This window comes from Pteronotus mesoamericanus, unplaced genomic scaffold (genome assembly GCF_021234165.1).
Source record: "Pteronotus mesoamericanus isolate MK-2021 breed Mesoamerican mustached bat unplaced genomic scaffold, CSHL_Meso_final scaffold_21, whole genome shotgun sequence".
Taxonomy (NCBI): domain Eukaryota; kingdom Metazoa; phylum Chordata; class Mammalia; order Chiroptera; family Mormoopidae; genus Pteronotus; species Pteronotus mesoamericanus.
Window position 1 is genome coordinate 31824905 of NW_026555310.1, and position 27905 is coordinate 31852809.

Sequence of the window (27905 nt, forward strand, 5' to 3'; positions counted from 1 at the left end):
TATATGCCTAACACCTCCATGGTGGTACAATTATAAGCAGTCCACATCGAGACCTTGGACTCATGGGTGTTCACAGCTTTTCTCCCATGGTTCTGGTGATGTAGCAACACTCTTGGAAAGAGGCAGCCTTGTTCTCTTTTCTCCCTTGAACTTTGTCTCACTTCTCCTCTCTGAAGGTGCCGCCCCAAGCTTCCAGGATAAGAGGCAGTGGCTTTTTACCCCCTTAGACTGTCAAATGGAAAGAATGGTAACAACCAACACAGTAACAGCAGTCTAGTGAGAATGAATCAAAATCATACCTTTTTTTTGTCAGATTGGCAAAAAATATAATACTGTTTTTGTGTATGCAGAATTTTAGCAGTTAGTTTATGTGTTCTGTGACATGAAAAAGATTGAAAACTGCTGGTAAAACAAAGTACAGAAATTTGAACTACTTAACTCAGTAACAATATATGAGTTAATATTTCCCCTTAATTTTCGTAAATCTATGATGAACATTTCTCAAATTTCTTTTGCTTGTTTTATGCCCTATATTAAAGAAAGCATGAGTAAAAGGAAATCTCACTCTTTTAATGACTTCCCTTTTTTGGTTGACTCCACCTCCATTATGAAGCCCTATGATTTTTTGTGGCAGTCAGAAGCGATTTAGAATTCTTAGTGGTCCTCTCTTTAGGAGGACATTTCTAGGGACTAATACAAGAAGATTCAGAAGTCATAAGACTGGAATGGACAAATTCAAAATGGTTCCACATGAAAACTCTGGATCTCCTGGTAAAAGCTTCTTATTTATTCTACATTTATTCTTTAACAGAGCATAGCATTATTCTGACAGTCATTGGATCTGATTTAATAGTAATTGGCATTAGGAAAGTAAGGAATGGGAAAAAGGCATTATGATTATATGCCAGTACCTCTTATCTGTCATAGATTCTAAATTGAAGATACACAATAAGGATTAGATTTGCCACCAATTTTGTAAAACTTGAAGTGAAATTAAGTAAAGAACTGAAATTAACTAAACTATATTGGGTATAAAGACAATACTTGTTAGAAAAGATAGAACATGTAGGAATGATTAATTGAAAGCTGACTGCCTAGAAGAAATTTAGAATAATACCCCTGAGTGTTGAAATCTACTTTATGATTTAAATGGATATGTTAAACTCATTTAGAATTTTTACTTTTTAAGCTTTTTCTATTGAAGTATGATATGTCACATGAAAGCATGAATTATAAGTGCAAATTTCAGTGACTCATTCCAAAGTGAGCGCTCCTTGGTTATGACAGTATTTGTTAAAATTTTTTATTTAATTTTATTCATTGACTTTAGAAAAGGGCGGGGGAAGGAGGGTAGAGAGAGAAAAAGACATCAATTTGTTGTTCCACTTATTTGTGCATTCATTGGCTGATTCTTGTATGTGTCCCAGCCAGAGATCAAATTCATAACTTTGGCATATTAAGACGACACGCTAACCAACTGAGCAACGCTGCCAAGGAGACAGTATTTTTACTTTTAAATTACTGTTAGGTTAGTGTAGAAAGAAGAAATGAAAGTGCTAGCAGGTTTAAAGCATTTTATGCTATATCTGGAGATAAGAGCCAATATTGGGGTTTTCCCAATGTAAACATTGTTACTCGATTCCATCAATGTATTGTTCGGCTATTATTTAGCAAGCACTGTGTCAGGTACCAGTGGAATTATGGCCAACGTGATGGAACTTACCACATAACAATGTGGATCAGGTAGGCTTGGATCGGAACACATTAGTTGAATATTGCTCTGTACTTTAAGGAAGAATTGCTCACTTCTAAGTTTAATTAATGCCTTTTCAATTTTGCAGGTTTTAAGGTTGATTTTGCAATTCTTTTTCTATCCCACAAGTTTTATAATTATGCACTTTTAAGATGTCTATTAACATGAACATTTTCAAAGCTGTTTCACTGAGACTATATGATTCTGGGTATGAATTTTTTTCTATCTGCTTTGCCATTTAGAAGGAAGGATTTTTCTATCTTGGTGTGACCTTCTTTGTTAATTGCAAACTTCTGAAACCATCTTCAAAGTCTCTTTGGAGAAGACTATACTTTTGCTCTCTTTCATTTTTTCTCAGACTTCAGAAGATGTTTCGTCCACGTGAGTCCCTTCATTATTGCTGTGATCTCAGTTCTTAGTGCCTCTCTGATCACTGGTTCTCCTGGTGAGTACTTTGTCAAATATACTTGCAATCTTAGCCTCCTCTGACAAGAATCATTGAAAAGCAAATAATTCTCCTGAAGGCCAATAGCATCTAAAAGCATACTTCATGGTTTCAAAGGATCAGATATTAAATGCACAAAATAAGAACCTAACCATAAGACACACACATATATGAACAAAATAGCATAGTTCCCCCCAAATAAAATAAACTTTCACAGAGAATAAATGCATTTTACCTAGAAATTTGAAATAATGTCTAACTGAAAAATAGGGAATAATGCAGAGGAGGAGAAACCTCAGAATTATTGGGATAAAAGAAAATTTTAGGAACACTTTAATAAATCCAAATGCCAAAACTTATCTAAAATTGTATTGATGGAGGCAAGATGTATATAACATGGGTTTCTCTGTTAGCTAAAATAATCATGAGGTGGTAGCTGAGACATTTGGAAGGAGCATATGGTAGAGGAAATTTATTTTGTGGTAGAAGATAATAGGAAATTATCTCAACTTCTGTTTAAGTAGATACATGTCTGTTATATTTCAAGTAGCATTTTTTAAAATATAGTATCTTTCATATATATGAAAAAAGTGTAAAATTCCTTGTAATTGGTCTGTTCATTCTTATCAGCTTTCTTTCTACTGATCTTGGGGTTTTAGAGAAACTTAAGTAGCTCATCCCTTTAAAATTTTGTACTGTCTAATTTAAATAATAAACCCTCCATGAAGATTACATAGCTTGATGTTATAAAGAATGTCAGCCATAAATTAAAGATATTATATAGTGTTGTGCTACTTAGCTCTACTGGTTTATGCCGTTGTTCAATCTGAAGCTTGTGATACTGATATTTATATTTGAATTCTTATGAAATAGCATTCTCCTATTGTATCATGAATGGGTCCAGGAATGTTTCTCAAACCTGGATTTGGAAAATAAATAGATAATATAAAGAATAGTAATTGTCTGCTTGCTCTTTGGATCTTGACCAATTGCTGCCTTTACCCAATGATGCAGGAGGAACAAACAAGGAGCTGAGATTAACAGATGGTGAAAACAAATGCAGTGGGAGAGTGGAGGTGAAAGTCCAGGAAGAGTGGGGAACTGTGTGTAACAATGGCTGGGACATGGATGAGGTCTCTGTGATCTGTAGGCAACTTGGATGCCCAACTGCTATCAAAGCCACTGGTTGGACTAATTCCAGTGCAGGCTCTGGACGCATTTGGATGGATCATGTTATTTGTAGAGGGAATGAATCAACTCTCTGGGACTGCAAACATGATGGATGGGGAAAACATAACTGCACTCACCAACAGGATGCTGGAGTAACCTGCTCAGGTAAGACCTGATAAGTCAAGCTCTTGACATGAAATGCTTTATGGGAAAAAAATACATAGATGCGTTACAAACAAAAAGGAGCCAGTTTTCTGTATGCAATCAAGTCCATATATAAAAGGACCCAATCCATTGTTAAAAGACCAGAAAACACATGACAAAGCTCATATTAAAAAATAAGTCAAAAGAGATTCTGAACACTTCTATCAATGAAGAAGTGACTGACTTCAATTTTACATGTAGTAATCCTACTATGACTTCCTACTTCTACATAAAAAATCATGTTATCTAAGTTAATTCCTTGTCTTCTTTCCCAGTGACATGCTGCTTTTATGCATTGACTCAAATTATTAACTTTTTATGTAGTAACTGATAATCAACTTAATCAAGAAATAAATATTCTGAGTATTAATTTTTCTTTATGGAAGAAGGAGGTATCACAAAGTGTCACTGCTTTTTCAGTGATTTTTTTGTTTTGTTTTGTTTTTTAATCTTCATCCATGGACATGCTCATTGATTTTAGAGAGGGGAAGAGAGGGAGAGAAAAATCAATGTAAAAGAGAAACATCAATCAGTTGCCTCCCGTATGCAACTGGGGACAGAACCCACAATCTTGGCAAGTGCCTTGACTGGGAATCAAACCCACAACCCTTTGGTTTAATGGGACAACTCTCCAACCAACTGAACAACACCAGCCAGGACTATGTGGTGGTTTAATTTATAAAATGTTTTATGTTTTATATCAGTTGCTCTGCAATAACTCATAAAATCATGTCAAACCTTTATATTGACAAATCCTAAGGTCAAGTTTCTTACCCAATTCAGATTCTTGGGCTTCTCATTTTTCCTTGCTTGCTTCATTGAACTTTATGTAGCCCTCTCATTTCCCAGCCTCAATGTTAGAGACTCTCTCTTCCATAGGACTGATTTCAGAAGGAACTAATTTCCACACAGGCATTGTGGTGTAATGGGAGCAACTAAGGACAGTATCTAGAAAAATGTGGAACTAAATTCTAGCTCAGCCCCTCATTAATGCTATTATTTTCAGCAAGTTGTTAAATCTTTCTAAACTTCAGTTTCTGAGTTTGATGATAGAACACATGAAAAGCTACTGATACACTGTCTGGTATGTAATAGGTGTTAAAAATTAAAGTTAGTTTTCTCATGGGTTACTGCTTCTCATTACCTTGACAATTCAGTTCTTTTCGCCTCCTCTCTTCCTCTCCTCTACCATCCTCCCCTTCTTCCCTCATTTTCCCCTTCACTTCTTCCTCCTCCTTCCCCCCTCCCTTTTCTCCTTCTTCTCTTTGTCTTTTATGTTAATGATTCAGTGAAAAGCAATAGTAACATGTGCATCAAACATCTACAGCAAAGTTAAAAGTCATAATAAATCTTGCCAAGCTTTCACCGTAATTATTGCTGTCTCTAGAGTTCTTTCTAAGCTAAGGAACAGCACATAGTACTTTTAACTCCTGTTTCTACTTTTTTTTAATGCCTCAGGATAAAGTTACTCAAACTTGCTTTTACAAATTTACACATATAAAACTCCAACTGGTGCATAATAATAGCGATGCATAACCACTCAATTTACTAGTTTCATGAGGTTACAGAGTCTGCATTTCTGAGATTCTCCACTCTGATTAATGCTTGAAGCCTCTGCCTCCTCAGAGATTTTATTATTATCATATGTACAGGGGCAATACAGCCTAACAGTAAGGAGAATACTTTCTGTTGAGTATTGTAGCAACTCTGGTGCTACACTGCCTTTTTTTTCCCCTCTACATCCTAAGTGTTTGATTGTGTGCCAATTATCTACCCTCAGTTTGCTTATCTGTAAAGTATCATTAACTTTTCATAATAAAAAATCTTGCTAAGTAGAGGTCTTTGCTTGGAGTTTAGAGCTTTTAAAATGAATTACTTTTTCAAAAGATGCCTTCTAAACATTTTGTTCAAAAATAAACTGTTTTTGTTTTTTATGTGTCCCCAAACTTAATTGCAAATCTCCTTTTCTTGGGTATTTTAGTCCTCACAGAAAATCTAACAGAAAGTGTATAGAGAATATTTTCTTAATGAAAAAATCTGTTTTTTGCTAAAAATGGTACCAGATACTTTGCAGATGGAAAAATAAAAACCTTTGGTTTAAACAAGAAATTGATAAGAAATGAATTATTTTAATTGATTTTGGTCCTCAGTTTTTAATAATTTGGTATACCACAGTGTGTTCTTATATTATGCATGCTTATGCACTTTATTTTTGCTTTTTCCTGTTTTCTAATTTCAAATTCAACTTCCGACAATTATTCATGCTCTGATTTTTTTACAAATAAAGAAAGATTAAAATAAAGATTTTAAATGTTCCATGAATTACCAGTTTGTCATTTTTACTATTTTGTATATGAACCAATTTTATTTTTTTCAAGTTTTTAAAAAATAAATACTTTGGGTCAATTTTATTATTTCTACCAAAAAAGAGTGTTCACTCTGTCCTAGTAAAGGAAGGAAATGAAATAAAACAGAAAGTAAATTTAATCTGTAAAACAGTTTTCTTGGTAAGTAGATGTAGATAAAAGTTATCATTGCTAGTTTGTATTTTAAAAGATTAAAATTCTCCAGTATGTGAGAGAACAGGAAGCATCTGAAAAGATGCACTGTTTTAAGGAAAGCATGAAATTCTAAGTGTCTTGAGGAATCTTATTCTCTAAAATTACTTCTGAGTGAATATCACTTTGAACTCTGTTGTTTTCTTTGTTCTAGATGGATCTGATTTGGAGATGAGGCTGATGAATGGAGGAAACCGGTGTTCAGGAAGAATAGAAGTCAAATTCCAAGGACAGTGGGGAACAGTGTGTGATGATAACTTCAACACAGATCATGCTTCTGTGGTTTGTAAACAACTTGAATGTGGAAGTGCAATCAGTTACTCTGGTTCAGCTAATTTTGGAGAAGGTTCTGGGCCAATCTGGTTTGATGATCTTGTATGCAATGGAAATGAGTCAGCTCTCTGGAACTGCAAACACCAAGGATGGGGAAAGCATAATTGTGATCATGCTGAGGATGCTGGAGTGATTTGCTTAGGTAAGGACTGATCTGGGTTCATTCTGTTCTTGAAGAGAGGGTGAAAAAACAAAAAGGAGGGTGTGGTAAGAGTCTGCTTCCTTGTCATTTTATCATTACCTAATCTCAGGTTCCAATTCTGATACTTTGGAGTTTTTAATGTGACTGAAATTAAAATAGATTAGGGGAGATGGATGAACAGTGAAATTGAGATTCAAGTTATGAGGATTGAAGGAGGTGTTTGAACCATTGTTTGATCCAGACCTGGCCAGGTAGCTCAGTTGGTTAGAGTGTCCTGCTGCTACACCACGACTGCTGCGATCCGTGTCAGGACGTATACAAGCATCAACCAATGAATGCATAATTACGTGGAACAACAAGTCGATCTTTCTCTCTCCTTCTCTCCCTTCCTTTCTTTCTAAAATCAATAAATAAAAAATTTAAAAAATATCCTCCCCCCCAAAAAAAATCAAGAAAGAAAGAAAAGAAAAGAAGAAATGGCTTAACTAGCAAATTTTGCTTTCTGGATGAATTTAAAAGCAAATCGCCACTCCCTTCCTCTCCCCACCCCACTCCTGCCCTTCTTATCATCCTCTTCCTACAAAATTCCTCCCTTCAGACACACTAACCACCCCTTCCCAAACTATTAGTTCAAATTTACAGAGTCAAATGATTAAACAAAATTGTTGTTTTCCTATTACAATTTCATTTATGCTATGACTATGGTGTAAGTATAATGAGGAGGCACTGTGTCTGTCTACAGACTTTAATATTTCATACTTGATCAGGGAACAGAGACAATGGATTTTTATACGTACAGAGATGATATTCTCCTTTCTTCATTTGAGTTCTTAGTTTGAAGAAGACCTAGTATTTCTTGAACCCCAAGGAACATTTAGGAAAATGTAGTTAGGGTAAAAATGTCCCTGTATTCACCAGCTGTCTCTTTTAGTGGGAGGGGAAGGAATGAAGGAAACTCAGTTCAAATTAATTTTAAAGTAAGATAACACTGACTTAAAAAACTGAAAAATTCAGGAAGTGTATGATGAATACAAGCACTTCAGCAGTGCCATGTGGGTTCTGGATTTTTTTTTTTTCTTGAATTGGTTTTCTTTTCCCTTGTTGAACAATGGTGCATCTTTTAGCTGAACCACAAAGAATGGAATTCCTGCAAAAAATATGGATTTTGTTAGCTGAAGAAAATAAAGAATTTGGGGTAGAAAAAACACTGTACCTTCCATTTTTCTTTACCCATCAAAGTGTTTCTAGGTCTCCAATCAGCTCACTTCTTCTCAATGTGTTTTATACATGCAGAAGAATCACAAGAAAAGAGTGCTGTGGCAACATAAGCTAAAACAACCAGAGGAAAATCCCAATTTATTTATTACAGGATATTACTCAGAATTAAGTTCTGTTCTTTGAGGAATACTGATTGGGAGAAGGTGAAAACAGGAAGGATTAGGTATCTTTTTCTCTTTCGTTTGTTTTAAAACTGAGGAAGTTGTCACAAAGGAGCCTGGCATATACCAACCAGGTAGTGTGGATAGGTAATAGAGTCAGAGGCAAAAGTGAGTGTTGCATATAGGGGAAAACTGGAGTGTATGGGTACCACCTAAACACATACAAGTATATATTTAAGAAGAAAAACAAACAGTTACAGCAAATATTCTGGTGGTCAAATAAGTATTTCATTAAATAAAATTCAGCCCTTAGACCTCCTGTTAGGAACTATTCCTACAGTGCATACTCTCAATACTGAAAAGTTCTGTCTTCTTGCCTGATGTATTCCTTCAACCATCTTTAATAATTTTTTTCTTTTTCTTAACATTTATTTAATTTGTATTCAAGTACTTTTTCATTTTATTTCTTAATTACAATTTATATTTAACATTATATTGCTTTAGTTTCAGGTCACCTTTAATAATTTTCAGTAGTAGTGTATTATTGTTTTCTCTATCTCTACTTATATCTCCCCTTTTCCTTAACTGATTTCAGATACAGGTATTTACGATCCCCTTATTCTTATTTCTTTTTTAAAATTTATTTTTCAATTACAGTTCTCATACAATATTATGTTAGTTTCAAGTGTACAATGTAGTAAGTAGACATTTATACAGCATACAAAGTAATTACCTTGACAAGTCTAGTATCCATTAGACACCACACATAGTTATAATAGTATTATTGATTATATTTCCTATGCTGCACTATATATTCTTGTGACTATTTTTATAACCGTCAATTTGTACTTCCTAATCCTTTTATCTTTTTCACTTAGGCCCCAAACCTGTCCCATCTGGCAACCATCATTTTTTTTCTGTATCTGAATTTGTCTCTGTTTTGTTGTTCATTTATTTTGTTTTTAGATTACACATATAGGTGAAATCATATGGTATTTGTCTATGTCTGATTTACTTCACTTAGCATGTACCCTCTAAGACCACCCATATTGTTGCAAATGGTAAGATTTTATTTTTTGACTGGGTAGTATTCCATTGTACATGTGTACCACATCTTATATATTCATCTAATCAATGGACACCAAAGTTTCTTACATACTTTGGCTATTGTAAATAATACTGCAACAAACATTGGGATATATATATATCTTTCTGAATTAATGTTTTCAATTTCTTTAGGTATAAAGCCAGAAGTGAAATTTCTAGGTCATATAGTAGTTCTACTTTTAATTTTTGAGGAACTTCTTTACTCTTTCCATAGTGGTTATACCAATTTACAATACCACCAACAGTGCAAAAGGATTTCCTTTTCTCCACATCATCACCAACATTTGTTTGTATATTTATTGATGATAGCCATTCTGACAGGCATGAAGGGATATCTTATCATGGTTTTGATTTGCATTTCAATCTTCTTTTCTACTGAGATTTATTTTGTGACCTAACCTGTGGTATATCCTGAAAAATGTCCCATGTGCACTTGAAAAGAATATATATTCTTCCGCTTTTGAGTAAAATGTCCCAAAACTAGCAATTAAGTTTATCTGGTATAATGTGTCACTTAAGGCCATTGTTTCCTTGTTGATTATCAGTTTGGAAGATCTATCCATTGATACTGATGAAGTGTTAAATCGCTTACTATTATTGTATTACTGTTGATCTCTCCCTTTATGTCCATCAATATTTTGTTTATATATAGAGGTGCTCCTACCTTGGATGCATAGATGTTTACAAGAGATAGTATCCCCTTGTTGGATTGATTCCTTTATTATTATGAAATGCACTTCTTTGTCTATTTTTATAGCTCTTGTTTTAAAGTCTGTTTGGTCTGATATAAATACTGTTACCCCAGATTTTTTTTTTTTCATTTCCATTTCCATGAAATATCTTTTCTATTCCTTTATTTTAAATCTGTGCATGTCTTTCAATCTGAAGTGGGTCTCTTATAGACAGCGTACATACAGGTCTTATTTTCTGATTCATTTTCTCACCCTATGGCTTTTAGTCCATTTACATCTAAAGTAATTACAGATAAGTATGTAGTCATTGCCATTTTATTAATGATTTTCTGATTGTTTTCAGAGTTCTCAGTTCCTTATTACCTCAGTCACATCAACATATAGTTGATGACTTTCTATAGTGTTATGTTTCGATTTGTTTCTCCTTAGTTTTTGTATATTTTAATAGGTTTTTGGGTTTTGGTTGCCATTTTCTTCATATATACCAAGCAATGTTTACAGCAGTCTATTTTAAATTAATGTTTGCTTAAATTCAGACACATTCTAAAATCACTGTTTTTACTCACCCTCCTACATTTTTGTTTTTGTCATTATATTTTACTCCTTTTATTTGTGTGTTGGTGTGTCTTTTTGTTTTTATTGTTGTAATTACAATGGGTGTGTTACTTCAAAAGCTTTTTCGTTGGGACTCCTATGGTGGCCAAGGTCATCTGCCACTTGTGCCTTTCTTAGAACCTCTTGGTAAAACATACAAAATGATCTGTTCCTTAGTTGCCACATGTGCTGGGCTTGGGAGTGTTTGGGAGGGGCACAAACCAGGGCCAGCTGCTGCTTGTGCCAGGCTTGTGACCCCTTAGTTGAAGTTACAATATAGGCCAAGATTGGCCACCACTTACGCCAGGCTTGGGGCCCCCTGACAGGAGTCACAGTGCAGGCTGAGACCATTCACCACTTGTGCTAGGCTTGGTACCATTTAGCAAGCTGAGGTTGAGTTGACTACAACTACTGTCTGTTTGGGATCTGTGGACCTTTAAGAGATTTGGGGAAAGTCTGCACTGAGTGCCCAGGCAGTCCACTTGTTTGCAGGAGTCATTGGAAAAGGCCCAGGCTAGAAGAGTGAGTTGGGAGGGGGGCAGGTCTCAGGGAATCACCAGGGAGCAGAATAGTGTTAGCCAGATTATTGGAGAATGCAGATTTGATGCCCACCTGCATCTGGCTGGCAGAGTGGAAGAGAGTGCAACAAAGCAGCATACTTTCCCAGAGAGAGTTGCCCCAACCTCTGCCCCTCTTGTCCATGTAAAATTCAACTCAGTTTCTCCCCAAACTCCCCTGGAGCTTTTCAAGATGTTCCCTTGCACTGGAGCTTAGAGTTAGTGAGCTTGTGAGTGACTGAGTCAGTTCATAGACCTATTTGGACCAGCAGTGCTTTAGTCTCTGGAAGCTCATTGTCTTTCTTGGATACAATTCCCTCTAGTTTTCACAGTAAGATGTTGTGGGGGTTCCTTTTCCCTCAGTTGGGGAGCACAGAATGGGGCTTGGACCCTTGACTCCTCAGGGGGACCTCTGCAGCCAAAATATCCCTCTGATTCTTAGTTGCCACACTGTGAGTGTGGGACATGCCCATTTTTCATCTCCACGCCTCCCATCAGTCTTCACACAGCTTTTCCTTTATGTCCTTGGTTATAGGACTTCTATTCAACTAGTCTTCAGGTGTTTCTCAATGACGGTTGTTCTCTAATTTAGTTGTAATTTTGATGTGGTCATAGGAAGAGGTGAGCACAGAGTTTACCTACTCTGCCATCTTGACCAGAGGTTTCTTATTGTTTCTTTGTCACTGATTTGTTTTGTGTACCTTTTACAGATGGAACAGATCTGGGCCTGAGAGTGGTAGATGGAGTCAATCAATGTTCAGGAAGATTAGAAGTGAAATTCCAAGGAGAATGGGGGACCGTGTGTGATGATGCCTGGGATAGCAATGATGCTGCTGTGGCATGCGCGCAACTTGGATGCCCAACTGCCGTCACTGCTATTGGTCGAGTTAATGCCAGTGAGGGAACTGGACACATTTGGCTTGACAGTGTTTCCTGCCTTGGACACGAATCTGCTATTTGGCAGTGTAGACATCACGAATGGGGAAGGCATTATTGCAATCATAATGAAGATGCTGGTGTCACATGTTCTGGTAAGTTAAAACAAAACAAAAACAGAGAAGGAAGGACTTGTATTTTTTAGGAGTAAGAATAGGTATGAGATGAGAGAGACAGAAATATCTAATAATTTTTTTTGTTGGGAATTCTTTTACAGTTGTGATGAGTCTTTAACACATTTCCTTTTTTTTCATTAAAATAGTTTATTTTAAACAAAAATTTTCAAGCACAAAACTGCTCAGGCATTACAATGATTTCAGTTATCTCTGAATCTACTTATACACATTTCTTTATCTGACTAGTTTAGAGGGTTCTCTGACTCAATTTTCTGTAATAATTATCCTAACTGCTATTAGGTCGTAAGTCTACCTAGGGCTCTGAGACACAAAATGATAATGCTCTTTTAAAAAAATATCTGTCTTATTCATATTTTTCTGCCATTGACAATTTGTGTTAAAACTTGAAACTATAATCCCATTTCTAAGCAAATTTATGATCAATGCCAGCTGTCAGAAAAGCCATGAGATAGTTAAGCCATAATTTCCAGTGTCTTATATCTGGGAAGGAGCAAGATTTTTAAAAATCCTTAGGGAGTTAACTTCCACATATATCTATAGCCTAAGTTTTTGTTTCTTTTGCAGATGGATCAGATCTGGATCTGAGACTTGTAGGAGGAGGCAGCCGCTGTGCTGGGATGGTAGAGGTGGAAATTCAGAAACTAGTAGGGAAAGTGTGTGACAGATTCTGGGGAATGAAAGAATCTGATGTGGTTTGCAGACAGCTGGGATGTGGATCTGCACTCAAAACATCCTACCAAGTATATTCCAAAATTAAGCCATCAAACATGTGGCTGTTTGTAAGCAGCTGTAAGGGAAATGAAACTTCTCTTTGGAACTGCAAGAATTGGCAATGGGGTGGACTTTCCTGTGATCATTATGAAGAAGCCAAAGTTACCTGCTCAGGTAAGACTTTTAAATGTCTTAAGAAGTTTGATTTCAGGTTGGGAAGTACATATAAGTAGAGAGAAAAGTTTCTGCACAGAATCATGAAAAATCATGGTGTGCTCAGGCACCTTTAGGCTGGGGTATCAGGTATGATTGATAGAGCAATAGATATTAGGGCTTTTAAGGTAATATCATAGAATACTTTAAAGTATGCTAACTTATTAGTATTGGTCATTTCTCCTTAACTTTAATAGATGTGTGATATAGGGTAATCTATTAAAGCTCTGTGTGCTGCAATTTCCTCAAAAGAAAAATAGTGGTAACAAAAACACCTACCTCAGAGGAATTATACATCAATTGATTAATAAATGATTATGATTATTATTAGTAGCATTAGTATTATCTATCTTCACTGACAGACTAAACTCTATAATAGAATTTTAAACTCACCTACATGCCTAAAGCATTGCAGGTGCTTAGTAATATCTGTTGATAAGATAAATTATTGTATAAATAGTAAAGAAACATTGAATTATCTTGAAGACAAAAAGATATGTGAAAATATTTGAAATGTAATTAATATAGTTGGGATCATGACATAGATTTATTAGAAGAGAACTTAGAAGCAAAGAAACTATTGCAAGGGACTATGTCACATATGATAATAAATTATAGTAAAGCAATAGCAACAATATGCAGAGGAAATATGCTGGAGGACTGACAGAGACTGTTGACTTTCTACATGTGTAGGGTTATTGTGAGAGTCAAGATTCTAGGCTCTACAATATACTGCCTACCTTCAAATCCCAGCTTTTCTCAACTCACTGTATAAACTTAGCAAATTGCTACAACTCTGTTTATTTTCTTATCTGCAAAATTGGAATGATATTAATAATTATCCCCTAAGGCAATTGTAAAAATAAGGTAATGTTTCTTAAATACTTAACAAAATGCATAAAAATAGGTACTCAATGTTCTTTATTATCATTATTCTATTTAAGGTGGATGAAGAAGTGGTTTAATTTCAGATCATTCTAATTTAGTCTAGATATCATTAGTTGAATAAAGAATGCAGTGGGCATGTCAATGCATAATTTATTCAATTTTGATTACCCTGAGTTCTAGATGTCCAAGCAAATATGTTTATGAATGCAAATTTAAAGAGGAAAGTATAGATGAAAACATTTATTGGCAGTTAAGAGACGTCCATTGATAAAATAGTTCAGTGTAGAACCTTCAATCAGGGAATTCATGAATAATTCTGTCAGGCAGAAAGAAGGAGAAATAAGTGACTCATGTATCAAATGCAACAAATATCAAAGGGAAAAAAGAGGTGTAATGTATATTTGGAAAACAGGAAGTATATTGTAAATCTTTCCATAAAACTATTCAAAAATGTTGGAGCCGACCCCAGATTACAGTAGGTAGAGGATTGAGCACAGAGCTAAAAGATAGTGTCTACACATTATCTGTGGTTTCCAATGTTATGAACAAAGTAAGGAAAATACAGAAAGGAAAAAGTTAGCATGTCTCCATGAGTAATTGGCTCTAGGAGGCAGAGTTTCAAAATTCTCTCAGATGAATTGGTCTAATGAGGAATGGGGAAGTCTAGATTTTGCTATGCTCAATTCTAGGCAGAAAAGCCAGGAGGGATGAGGCGGGGGGAAAATCACTCAACGCCATGGCCTCTCTTTCTCACTCTTCACTCCTTTCCTCACTTCCACCATGAAGGAAAACCTTGGAATTATGTTACCTCTCACTGAAATACTATTTTTCAGCCCACAGGGAACCCAGACTGGTTGGAGGAGATATCCCCTGCTCTGGTCGTGTGGAAGTAAAACATGGTGACACGTGGGGCTCTGTCTGTGACTCCGACTTCTCTCTGGAAGCTGCCAATGTGCTGTGCAGAGAGTTACAATGTGGCACAGTTATCTCCATTCTAGGGGGAGCTTACTTTGGACAAGGAAATGGACAGATCTGGACTGAAGAATTCCTGTGTGAGGGGCATGAGTCCCATCTTTCACTCTGCCCAGTAGCACCCCGCCCAGATGGGATTTGTAGCCACAGCAGAGATGTTGGAGTAGTCTGCTCAAGTAAGACACAAAGGACATGTTCAATTTGTTCCCTTACCTTGAAGAAAGTAGGGTTAGAAAATCACAGACATCTTTTTAAAGCCCCGTTTCCTTCCAGGATACACAGAAATCCGCTTGGTGAATGGCAAATCCCAATGTGAAGGAAGAGTGGAACTCAAGGTTCTAGACACCTGGGGATCCCTCTGCAACTCTCACTGGGACATGGAGGATGCCCACGTTTTGTGCCAGCAGCTTAAATGTGGAGTTGCTCTTCGTATACCAGAAGGAGCACATTTTGGGAAAGGAAATGGTCAAGTCTGGAGGCACATGTTTCATTGCAGTGGAACGGAGCAACACATGGGAGATTGCCCTGTAACTGCCTTGGGTGCATCTCTGTGTTCATCAGGGCAAGTAGCCTCTGTCATTTGTTCAGGTAAGAGGATCAAGGGCAGCCAATGATAAGCCTCTGCCATGGTGGTGTGCCTTCAGAGCTGGTGCACGTATAGGGATGAAGAACAAAAGTAAAAGGGAAAGATCCAGTGTGAGGGATCATGAGAAATGTACTGAAGTGTTAACCTCATTCATTTTTTCAAATAAAGTGTAAACTTAATTTTCATGGACCTCGTCTTTATCTAGTGATTACCATGTGCCAGCCCTTCTCAAAGCACCTTGATGAATCCCCAGCCTGGTTAATCCATCCCCCTTCCTTTTTCACTAAAACTGTGTTTGCTCTCATCTCATTTATCTAATGCATCATCTAGCCTCCCTTCCTCACCTTACTTGTATGACTGAACACTTTGATGTTTGCAGGAAACCAGAGTCAGACACTATCTCCATGTAATTCATCATCTTTCGACCCAACAAGCTTTACCATTTCAGAAGAAAGTGATGTTGCCTGTATAGGTGAGAATCAATGATCAGTTTATAAAAATGGTCTCAATCCTTAGGAATGCATTTTATTAATATTTTACTTTCTCTTTTCAGCAAGTGGTCAACTTCGCCTAGTAAATGGAGGTGGTCGCTGTGCTGGGAGAATAGAGGTCTATCATGAGGGCTCCTGGGGGACTATCTGTGATGACAACTGGGGCCTGAGAGATGCCCATGTGGTGTGCAGACAGCTGGGCTGTGGAGAGGCTATTAATGCCACTGGTTCTGCTTATTTTGGGGAAGGAACAGGGCCCATCCTGCTGGACGAGGTAAACTGTAATGGAAAAGAAGCTCGTATTTGGCAATGCCCTTCACATGGCTGGGGACGGCACAATTGCAGGCATAAAGAAGATGCAGGAGTTATTTGCTCAGGTAAGGTCTGCATATAACTTCTGGTCACAATTATGAATGAAAGGACTAAGGTGAGACAAAGGGTAGTGGGAGATATTAATCTGTGAGAATACCCTGCAAAGTAGGTACAAAGGAAACTATTGTGAGAGTCAGGGTCCCAGAAGTATAGATTTTATTAATTAGTGCTTTCTCCTGAGCAAGGTAGTATAAAGCCAGGAGAAAAATTCAGAAATGAGCTTTCATATCACAAAAATGACAAACTAATAATGAGAAGTTCTTTTATAAGTATATGTGGAGCTAAATATTGGGTAAGGATTCAGGGCACCACTTGATAATCACTGTATTAATAAAGAAGTAGATTTAAAGGGACCAGAAGAAAGAAATCAGCATTACATTTTACAGGGAAAAAGAAAATTACCATTCCCAAGTACATCTTTATGACAGATAATGAGGAACTTTTTGTCATGGGAGCAAAAATTATAAGAGACCACTGGTCTTGTTTTGTATACATGGCAAGCTTTAGAAACTGTTGTGAAGTAGAAAAATGTACTCAGTTGTTATATATTGGGAAAAACAGTAAAATGATTTGGTAACTTAGGGAAATAAAATATTATATATGTCAGGAGTGTTTTGGATATCATTTACATTTAATGGCACAAATTTGGGAGAGAACATATGCAGCAAAACTGTGACCTGTCACAAAGAAAAATATTTTATTTTAAGGTAAAGCACACAAAATCTTGGTTTTAGTGTCTTAATGTTTCAGTAAACTTTAACTGTCAAGGACAGTTGTAAAAAAAAATGAATGGAAAAACACTCCTGAGGATAAAATATAGTAACTTAGGGAGAAAAATCCAAACTATGTAATTAATAAAGGGCTTTGGGCCTTTTACTGAGATCTAGGAATCAACAGAATCATTGGTAGCCCTGAGTATAAAACACAAGACTAGAAAAGCAGAAGGTATAGAACAAATATTATATTTTACTAAAATCTACTAAATCATCCAGAAGTTACTACAGGATTATTACTAATTGACATAGCATACCTATTTTTGAAGTCATTCTCTCATTAGAATAAAGGGAGGCAAAATTGTGAATTGTCAGAGAATATGTGAAACTACTAACTCCGTATTTCACCCCAGAGTTCATGTCTCTGAGACTGACCAGTGAAACCAGCACAGAGACCTGTGAGGGACGTCTGGAACTCTTTTACAATGGAGCTTGGGGCAGCATTGGCAAGAATAACATGTCTTCAACCACCGTGGGGGTGATATGCAGACAGATGGGCTGTGCAGACAAAGGGAACATCATCCCTGCATCTGTAGCCAAAACAACATCCAGCCACATGTGGGTGGACAATGTTCAGTGTCCAAAAGGACCTGACAAATTATGGAAGTGCCCATCATCGCCATGGCAGCGGAGACTGGCAAGCCCCTCAGAGGAGACCTGGATCACATGTGCCAGTGAGTATTTTGTTTTGCCTATATGAAAATTCCATTCTGTGACTCTATTAACATCTTTTGATCTCCTTAAGTAGGAATGAGTAAACCCTAGTTAAAACCTATTCTACCTGGATTGTATAATTGGTTTTATTTATTTTGACCTATAGATTTCCGAAATCAGAGATCATTTTTCAAAAAAATATTTATACTCCCCATGCTATAAATGTAAACAAATGAAGACAGTGTGTGGGTGGTTCAGTATTTGACTATTGAATGGTCTACTTTACTTTTCCAATTTTTCTTTCAAATATTATCTTGCTATACTAATGTAAAGAGAGAAGCAGTCATAAAAATCAAATCTAAAGTATTTCCACATTCTCCATGTTCTTAAAGTGGAAGATTTTTATGTACCTGGCAATTTTCCAAATTCTTTTATATTTGAGAAAACTTAACATGATGCAATGTTAACATTATTCATTTGACATTTCCTGAGTCACACTAATGTCCTTATCTCCAATATGAAATATTTTGCTGAAAGGACATGTACTTTTGTGAAAAAAAAATTTTGTTGAGTAATTTTAAATGCACATTAAATAGTAAAATTGTAAAATAGAGTTTTAAAAAGAGTTTCAAATATCTCTCTTCCCCTGTGACCTCTTAGGAGTTTTTGTCTTCTCAGAAATGACCTAAGGGATCTCTGATTTTTCAGACAAGATAAGACTTCAAGAAGGAAACACTACTTGCTCTGGACGTGTGGAGGTCTGGCACGGAGGTTCCTGGGGAACAGTGTGTGACGACTCCTGGGACCTTAACAATGCGCAGGTGGTGTGTCGACAACTGGGTTGTGGCTCAGCTTTGAAGGCACTAAAAGAGGCAGCGTTTGGTCAAGGGACTGGGCCCATATGGCTCAATGAAGTGAAGTGCAAAGGAGATGAATCTTCCTTGTGGGATTGTCTTGCCAAACCCTGGGGGCACAGTGACTGTGGACACAAAGAAGATGCTGCTGTGATATGCTCAGGTAAGCGGTAGTATATTGGATTAAGCTTAGAATCTCAGGCAGCAAAGAAAGGGGGGCAGTCAAGTGCATTGTGTAAAGACTGGGTATGTCAACATAGGGATCTAGTGGGGAGATAATCAAGATGTTTCAGTTGAAGAAATGATGAAAATATTAGTTGTTATATATTACCCTTCACCAAGGAAAAGAATATTACTTATCTGTATCCCTGTGCAGAGGGGAAAAAAAAAAAAGAGAGAAAGATTAAGTTTAGGTGGGAACAAGTAGTTTCCTTGGTTGAGAGGTACTAGAGGTTTACATAGAAAATGAAAAAATTACAAATTTTTTTTCAGTAAAATCTGTATTTCTTAATCCAGGAAGTAGCATCAGCACCCATCCAAATCTCCCGTTTGAATTTCTTCCTTTACTTCCCATCTATCACCTCCCCCAGTCAGTCTCCAAGTCCTATACATTCTTCTCTTTTAAGTTAAATTTATTGGTAATAACATTATGTAAGTTTCAAGTGTACAGAAATAGAAGTATTTGTTCTATATACGGCACTTAGAATTAAGTCTCCTTCTTCTCTTTTTCTTCTATAGGCGGAGAACCACCAAAAGCTTCAGGTATATCATGGGGTTTATGAGCATGGGACCAATTATCTGCATTATTTGGAATCCTTATTAACAGACTTTAGATCAGAAGAAGTTCTGAAGATATGAAATTTACTTCAACAATTCTGAGTCAGAACTAAGAGAGGGATAGTAATTAGGGACCCAGTTCTTTTAGCTATGACATCATTTCTTGTGATATTTACTTGTGCTTAGGTCACACGCTCCTTGTTGCATTTGGAGTCCTTGGGGTCATTGTGATGACTGGTCTCATCGTGTTCCTCTTGTGGACTAAGAAGCGAAGACAGCTACAGCAACTTACAGGTCTGAGCCAAATTATGGTCTCTCTAATGTTTTATGAGATAAGAATGTTCTTGGGATTAAAAAAAAAAAAACTAGATTCAAGTATCAAATGGCCAGAAAGAGGCTTAAGCAGTTTCTCAAAAAGGGGGGAAGGTTTCAGAAATAAAAAAGGATTTTGGTTGTATTGATGACTTTTGTGCTTCATCTATGTATTTGATTGTGACATTATAGAATTGATAATTTAGAATAAGTGTGCTTATATGGTTTAAGGTGAATCCTTTATTGCCTATTTATTTGCTCTTACTATATACGTATTACTGATTTTACTTTTCTGTCAAGCAATGTGCCTAGGATCTGATGATTCAGTCATGGATAATCAAGTGTTTGTTTGTTTTTTGTCTTAATAGAATTTCAAATCTAGTGGAAGAGATATATATATGTAAACTAATAAATTTCAATGTAGTATTATACATTCTTATATATAAGGAAAAAAGTGACACAGAGAAGAAAATGACTAACAAAGGAAAGGGGAGTATCAGAGGCTTCTAGGAGGCACTTAAGGCAAATTTTGAAGATAACAGTTCAAAGAGCTGGGTAGGGTCCATTATAGGGAAAGAGAAAGGTATGTACAAGTGAAGAAAAGCTTAAAGAATGCCACATTTGCTCTTTTAGGGGTAAGTAAAAGTTGAGCTCAAGGAGAGAAGCTGCTGTTAAGGCTGGAGAAGAGAAGAGATCATGAAGTTCTATATTCCATAAGAAGATGAATAGTCATTAAGAATATTACGTAGGGAAATGCAATAATCAGGCAGCCTTCTGGAAAGTTCTATTTGACAACAGGAAGTATGAAGGATTGAAGGAGGACCACATTATTGATAAGGGTAGCATCTTGAAATAGTTGGAATGAAAAATGAAAAAGACTTTGTAATGAGAATGGAGGAGAGATAGATTTTAGATTTTAGAAAAAGCTCCAATGAATTAAAAAAAAACTGCTGGCTGCCTTTAGGGAAGAAGCTGGATTGTTCTGTGATGGCAATAGGTGTAGCTTGGTAGTGGAATGGGATGGAAATGAGACAAGGGTATGAATGAAGCCTGGGTATTTTGTACTGCTAGGAAAAAGCACAGAGAAGGAGAGAAAGCTTTATTATTTTTTTGCTGGTCTCTAATCTAGGATGTCTCGCATCAGTTTCTTTGAGAGGAGAGAATTTTTTCCATGGAGTTCAATACCGGGAGATGAATTCTGGCCTAAAAGCAGATGATCGGGACCAGCTGAACTCCCCAGGTCTGTGGGTTCTTTATAGGGCTATATAACTTTGGGATTTAGACCAGTAGCTGCAGTTGAGGCTAAAGCATTCTACTTGGTATAGCAGTGGAAAGAAATCTCAAACATGTAATAATAGGAAGCTTATGATGCATATAAGGAAGAAGGCAGGCATGAACTGCAAGTAATTCTTAGAGAACATAAAATTTGAAATCATGGAGAGACCTCTGGCTAAGAAGTCTATATTTCTGATAGAGGTACAAAGAACCATATAGTAGAATATTAGGACTTGGGCCTCATTTTATTAAAGCACAAATTAATCTTCTAAATGTTGTTTAATTTTTCATACATCTCTTTAATGGTTTCTTCCATTCCCTCTCCTATTACTTCCCTTTCTCTAACTTGATAATTATCATATTTTCCCTAAAAATCTAAAAGCTTTAACTTTTTATATCTTTATCCATCAGAAACCATCACTATTGACAGAACTAGCCTTATTTCCCATTATATAATGCTTCTGTCTTTGTCCTCTGACTTCTATTTAGCACTGGTGCACTAATTCTACTTCTGGGAAGCATATTTTGCCGGTTTGGAAAAAAAAATTCCAATATCTTCTTACTCCAAGAAGGCTCAATGTCTTCTCAATAGTCCTTACCCTGTGACAGGGCATGCTTCACTTCTTCAGCCCAAGGGATTTGTATCTGCTGCAACTATGTCAGGAACATATTCAAGGCATTAGAAAGACTTTCTGTGCCCCTAAATCACACTTATTTGCCTTCCTAATTGTAGACGGTGTTTTTAAATGTTCAAAGAGCTTCTAAGGCACTTGAGGGAAGGTCTGACTTATCTCCTAGTAATTGTTGTTTTTCTTTCAGAAAATTTCAATGAGTCAGATGGTGTTAATGCAGATGGACTAATTTCCACATCCAAATCTCTTCCTATTTCAGGAAGAGATTTAGGGGACCATTCTGAAGTACACTGAAAAAGGAAATAAGAATCATAACCCAGTGAGGTGAGTGAGGAAAATTTATTCATCATCGTTTTAAATAAGTACATTTCTTTGGAAAATTGAGAATTCCTCTAGTATTAGAAAAATGTATATACACATATATTTCCATATATATGATTATATGTTTATGTATGTACATCCATATGTAGAATATATAATGGATTTTTATTACTATGACTTGTTCACCTTTCAGTTACATATATATTCTAAGCCATGACAATGGTACATTATGGAGCTAAGAAGAAACTGGGTAAAAAAAAATGGGAATAAATCTTTTACAGATATTAATGGGGTCATTTCAGGAAAAAAATAAGACGTATTTATGGTTGTATAATGTTATGGTAAGTATAAGATGCTATAGGAATATAGAAAGTTTGCTTAAGAAAGTTTGGGGAGATTGTAAAGAAGATGTAATGTTCAAGTTAAACATGAGATGTCTGAAAGACTATTTTAGGGCAAGGACAAAATATGTACAAAATATGAAGGCATAAAAGAGAAGCACACTTTTGGGAAACATGTAAGTTTTTTATTCAAAAACATATATTGAACATATTTATGAAGACAAGTGGAATCCTGTGCATTGAAGATACAAAAATTAAAGAGACAAAGACAAGACTGTTTAATGAAATAAGTAGGAGTACAAAGAGCTTATGTGAAGAGAGGGGAAGTGATGAGAACCTAAGATGAAATGACTGTACAGAACCCTATAATGAATGGTCTCATTGGCTAATTTTATTTTAGGGGCTCTTGAGAGGGTGGGCTTTGAAAGATTAAGCTGGGACAAGACATGATAAGATTTGCATTTTACAATTTGCTTTTCTTTTCTAAAGTATGTAGTTTTTAAAATTTCATTTTAATTTATTTTCTCAAATACATTTGTCTCTGCCTCCCCCCCACCACTTTCCCTTGCCCCCTCCCTCCTTCCCTCCCTCAGCTCTTCCCCTTTGGTTTTGTCCATGAGTCCTTGCTATATGTTCCTTGACTTTCCCCTTCCCTTCCCTTTCCCCGCCCCCCCTTCCCTCTTGTCTCTGTTGATTTCTTTTCCTTTCAGTGTTGCTGGTCTTTTATTGATTATGCTCTTACATAATTTTTTTCTCCCCTTTATTCCCCTCTGCCCTGCACCTCCCACCCTCCTGCATTGCCCCCGTTGCCTTAGTTGCCCCCGTTGCCCATGTCCATGGGTTGTATATATAAAGTATTTGGCTTCTCCATTTCCAATATCCCCTGTTTATTTTGTGCCTACAATTATGCTTCTTATTCCCTGTACCTTTTGTCCCATTCTCTCGCCTCCCTCTCCCCACTGATAACCCTCCATGTGATCTCCATTTATTCTGTTCCTGTTCTAGTTGTTTGCTTAGTTTTTTAGTTTCTTTTTAGCTTCAGTTGTTGACAGTTGTTAGTTTGTTGTCATTTTACTCTTCATAGTTTTTGATCTTCTTCTTTTTCTTAGATAAATCCCTTTAACATTTCCTATAATAAGGGCTTGGTGATGATGAACTCCTTTAACTTTACCTTGTCTGGGAAGCACTTTATCTGCCCTTCCATTCTAAAGGATGGCTTTGCTGGATAGAGTAATCTTGGGTGTAGGTCCTTGGCTTTCATGGCTTTGAATACTTCTTTCCAGCCTCTTCTTCCCTGTAAAGTTTCTTTTAAGAAATCAGCCGATAGTCTTATGGAGACACCTTTGTAGGCAACTCTATCCTTTCCTTTTGATGCTTTTAGGATTCTATCTTTATCTTTAATTTTGGGTAATGTAATTATGATGCACCTTGGTGTGTGTCTCCTTGGATTGAATTTCTTAGGGACTTTCTGAGCTTCCTGGACTTCCTGGAAGTCTGTTTCCTTCACCAGATTGGGAAAATTTTCCTTCATTATTTTTTCAAATAAATTTTCAATTTCTTACTCTTCCTCTTCTCTTTCCAGCACCTATGTGATTCATATGCTGGAACGTTTAAAATTGTCCCAGAGGTTCCTAAGCCTCTCCTCATTTTTTTGAATTCTTGTTTCCTCTTTCTGTTCCAGCTGAATGTTTATTTTTTCCTTCTGTTCCTAATTGTTGATTTGAGTCCCTGTTTCCTTCCCTTCACTGTTGGTTCCCTGTACATTTTCCTTTATTTCACTTTGTATAGCCTTCATTTCTTCCTTCATTTTGTGACCAATCTCAATCAATTCTGTGAGCATCCTGATTACCACTGTTTTGAACTCAGCATCTGATAGGTTAGCTATCTCTTCATCACTTAGTTATATTTTTTATGGAGTTTTGATCTGTTCTTTCATTTGGACCATATTTTTTTTGTCTTTGCACAACTGATAAATTATAAGAGGTGGAGCCTTCGGTATTCACCAAGGTGGGACAAATCACTTTATTGTGGCACTGTCTATGGGGGAGGGGTCAGAGAGTGAACAATGCTGCTTGCTCAGCTCTTGCCCCACTTTCCCTGTGAGACTGGGAGTTTCTCCTGCTGCCACATCCTGTACAGGTTTTTACAGCCAGAGATTTTGTCTTTAGTTTCCCATGTTGAAACCCTGGTTTTCACAGTGTGTCTTGCTCCCCATTCGTTCCTCCCAGCTCATCCACCATGAATGTGGGACAGCCAGGTCAGCCAGTCCTTGCCTTGCCTGTTCATCCTCTCTGCCCCTCCTGCCAGTCTGGATGAATGTTTCCTTAACTTCTTGTTTGTCGGACTGCCATGCAGTTTGATTTTCTGGCACTTCTGGTTGTTTTTTGTTTTTAAGTTGGTTGTTATCTTTTTGTTGGTTGTGTGAGGAAGCAAAGCATTTCTACTTATGCCTCCATCTTAGCTGGATGTATAATTTGCTTTTATGAGGAAAGTATAATAACAAAAAAATAAACAAAGCAAGAAATTTGCTCAGTTATACTTCAAAAAAAGGTGATGAAATGAGTGGGTGCATTTTCTATTTTTTTTATACAATATAACAAAAAACAATATAACAATATTAAAAAGACTATACATTTAGAAATGATACATTACAAAAGGAAGAGTTTTTGTAGAAATATTATATATGACATATAAGAAATACAGACTGAGGCAAAAAATAAAAGTTGGAACTCTTAAAAATATATAAATGTAAAGTGTGAATATTGTATATAGACACAGAGAACACTTGCAACTTGTATATTTCATGGAAAGAGTAAATATTTGTATGTAAATTTTATATATACATATATCTTAGCAATTGTTAAGACAAAAACAATATCTAATGGATAATTGGGGAAGCTATGAAAAGAAAACTCATAAAAAGTGAATTTCATCCCTGACAGTTGTGTCTCAGTTGGTTGGGGTCAACCCGCAAAGTGAAAGGTTGCCAGTTCAATTCCTGTCAGGGCACATATGCTTGGGTTATAGATTTGGTCCCAGGTTGGGGCACATGTGAGAAGCAATCATTTAATGTTTCTCCCATTGATATTTGTCACCCTTTCTTTTTCCCTCCCTTCTTCTCTCTCTAAAAATAAATAAATATAATTTTTAAAAAATGAATTTCAAATGACAAATCGACATATTAAAATGCTCAAATTCACCAGTGTGTCTGGGCAATTCAAATTTATGACTAATGATTATATGTCACTTTATATAAATAGATTTTTGTGAATTTCACCTGAAAGGCAAAGGAAGGAAAGGCAAAAATAAATGAATGGGACTATAACAAGCTAAAAAGCTTCTGCACAGCAAAAGAAACCACCAACAAAACAAAAAGGGCAGCCAACTGAATGGAAGATGATATTTGCAAACAACAGCTCTGACATAGGGTTAATATCCAAAATATGTAAAGAACTCAAACAACTCAACATGAAACAAACAATTCAATTTAAACAATGGGCAGAAGACATGAACAGACGCTTCTCCCAAGATGACATACAAATGGCTATTTTCAACATAGTGAAAAGATGCTCAACTTCACTAGCTACTGGGAAAATGCAAATCAAAACTATAATGAGATAACACCTCATACCTGTTAGAATGGCTATTATCAACAAGACAAGTAACAATTGTTGGGGAGGTTTTAGAGAAAAAGGAACTCTCATCCACTGCCAGTGGGAATGTAAATTGGTACAGCCACCAAGGAAAACATTATGACTGTTCCTCAAAAAATTAAGAATGCAGTTACTATATGATGCAGCAATCCCTCTCCTGAGTATCTACCTGAAAAATTTTGAAAACATTTATTTGCAAAGATATATGCACTCCTATGTTCATTACAGCAGTATTCATGGTGGCCAAGACATGGAAACAACCAAAGTGTCCTCTGATAGAAAATTGGAAAAAGATGTGGTAGATATATACAATAGGATACTACTCAGTCATAAGAAAATATGAAAGCTTGCCATTTGTAAAAATATGGATGGACCTTGAGATTATTATGCTAAGTGAAATAAGTCAGACAGAAAAAGTTAAGAACCATATGACTTCACTCATCTATGGGACATAAAACTGAAACTCAGAGGCAGAGACAACAGTATGGTGGTTACCAGAGGGAAGCAGAGTGAGTGAAGTAAAGGGTGAAAGGGAGGTGACAGAAGATGATTTGACTTTGGGTGGTGGACACACAATGCAATATACACAGAATAGATCATAGAAACCTACACTTGATACCTATATAATCTCACTAACCAATGTCACCCCAATAAATTTAATTTAAAAATCAATATAAAAAATAAAATAAAATATAAGGAAAAAATAAAATGCTCAAATTCACCAGTATGACTAATGATGATATGTCACTATATAAAATTCAGAGCAACAAAAATTTAAAAGTACCAATAGTTATTGCCAGTGGGAATACAGAAAAAACATGTAATCAAACATTGCTATTGGAAATAAGAAGTGTGGTAGCCTTTGGAGAAAGCAACCTGGAAACTTCTATTTAATATTTTTAAAAATATTTCACAGATTTTTTTTGACCCAATGACTCTATTACTGAGAATTTTTTCCAGTCAGATAAATATGCTAGTATGTAAGGACATATATAATGGATTCTTTTTAGCAGTGTTCTTAGTAGTGGCAAAAGTTGGAAACAAAATGAACGGTAATCAATCAGGTAATGTCTGGAAAATTATGGTGCAGACAGCTAAGAAAGGAAAAATAGTCCATAAAAATGCAATAATATTCCATCCATGTACTCATGTTATTGAACATATATATATTTAAATATAGTGTTTAAATCCATAAGATTATATATATATATATGTATAAAGAACTATTTACAAATTCTGACACTATTGTAAACTGAGGACACTGAATGACTTTTGATTTATAATCTCAAACACACGAATATTATTCTGGTATAATAAATAATGCTCAAACTACTTTTTCCTTAAAGCGTAATCACTTATGAATAACTGCTCCAGGATCATGTGGGGGTTATTTCAAAAACAGCACTTCTGGACACTACTGCAGTTCTTTGTAATAGAAATAATCATTATGCACACTGAAGTGTGAAAATTGTTGCATTTAAATTTTCTGTTCAGGAAAACTGTGCTTTTTTATGTATGTGAGTGAGTGTATGTGCGGTAATATAATATATCACATTACATTATAATGCAACTCTTCTAAGCATGTGCATGTGAAGAGGAAAATAACAGTTTTTCTATTTATGGCTTTAATTTAGCCTTTAAGATACCTGATGAAGACCTAGACTATTGAATGGAGCAAGAATTCACCTGGTTCACTGAAGTTCACAATACAGTCCTTTTTCTCCGAGTACTCCAAAGACTGCTGCTGAATTATAAAAATTAAATTGATGAATGTGACTGCTAAAATTGTATATAAGACTTTCAGGGGGGTTAAATAAAAATGAATATTGTTGATTTAAACTTTTCTTAACTTCTTGTTCTTGACTTTATGAATTTCTGAGTGGGCTTTCTGACTTTTTTAGTTTCATAAATATAGTATGATGTCTTTTCATTTGACAATGTTTTCATTTGCATATAAAACATGTTTTATAGTTTAATTCAATAATTTTCTTCTTATTATCAAATCAGAACAAATTTATTTTTCCTTAGTTTTTTTAGAAATGAAAGTCAGTGATTTTTGAAGCATTTGTTAAT

The 27905-nt window shown here is 35.9% G+C and overlaps 1 protein-coding gene across 2 annotated transcripts; it reads left to right on the plus strand.

Annotated features, from left to right (window-relative positions):
* Positions 1 to 638: 638 nt before the first annotated feature.
* On the plus strand, positions 639 to 27636 carry CD163 (CD163 molecule). Of its 2 annotated transcripts, none has more exons than XM_054591461.1 (17): positions 639 to 771; positions 2112 to 2198; positions 3213 to 3533; positions 6285 to 6605; positions 11645 to 11965; positions 12572 to 12892; positions 14653 to 14967; positions 15065 to 15379; positions 15757 to 15849; positions 15931 to 16245; positions 17367 to 17687; positions 18376 to 18684; positions 19260 to 19283; positions 19485 to 19592; positions 20740 to 20850; positions 21705 to 21841; positions 27467 to 27636. In XM_054591461.1, the coding sequence occupies exons 1-16, from the start codon at positions 726 to 728 to the stop codon at positions 21809 to 21811; spliced, it is 3435 nt and encodes a 1144-aa protein (XP_054447436.1). In that variant the 5' UTR covers positions 639 to 725; the 3' UTR covers positions 21812 to 21841; positions 27467 to 27636. The 2 variants fall into 2 exon arrangements, with proteins under 2 accessions (XP_054447436.1, XP_054447437.1); XM_054591462.1 differs by having other exon boundaries at positions 21777 to 21841.
* Positions 27637 to 27905: the final 269 nt, after the last annotated feature.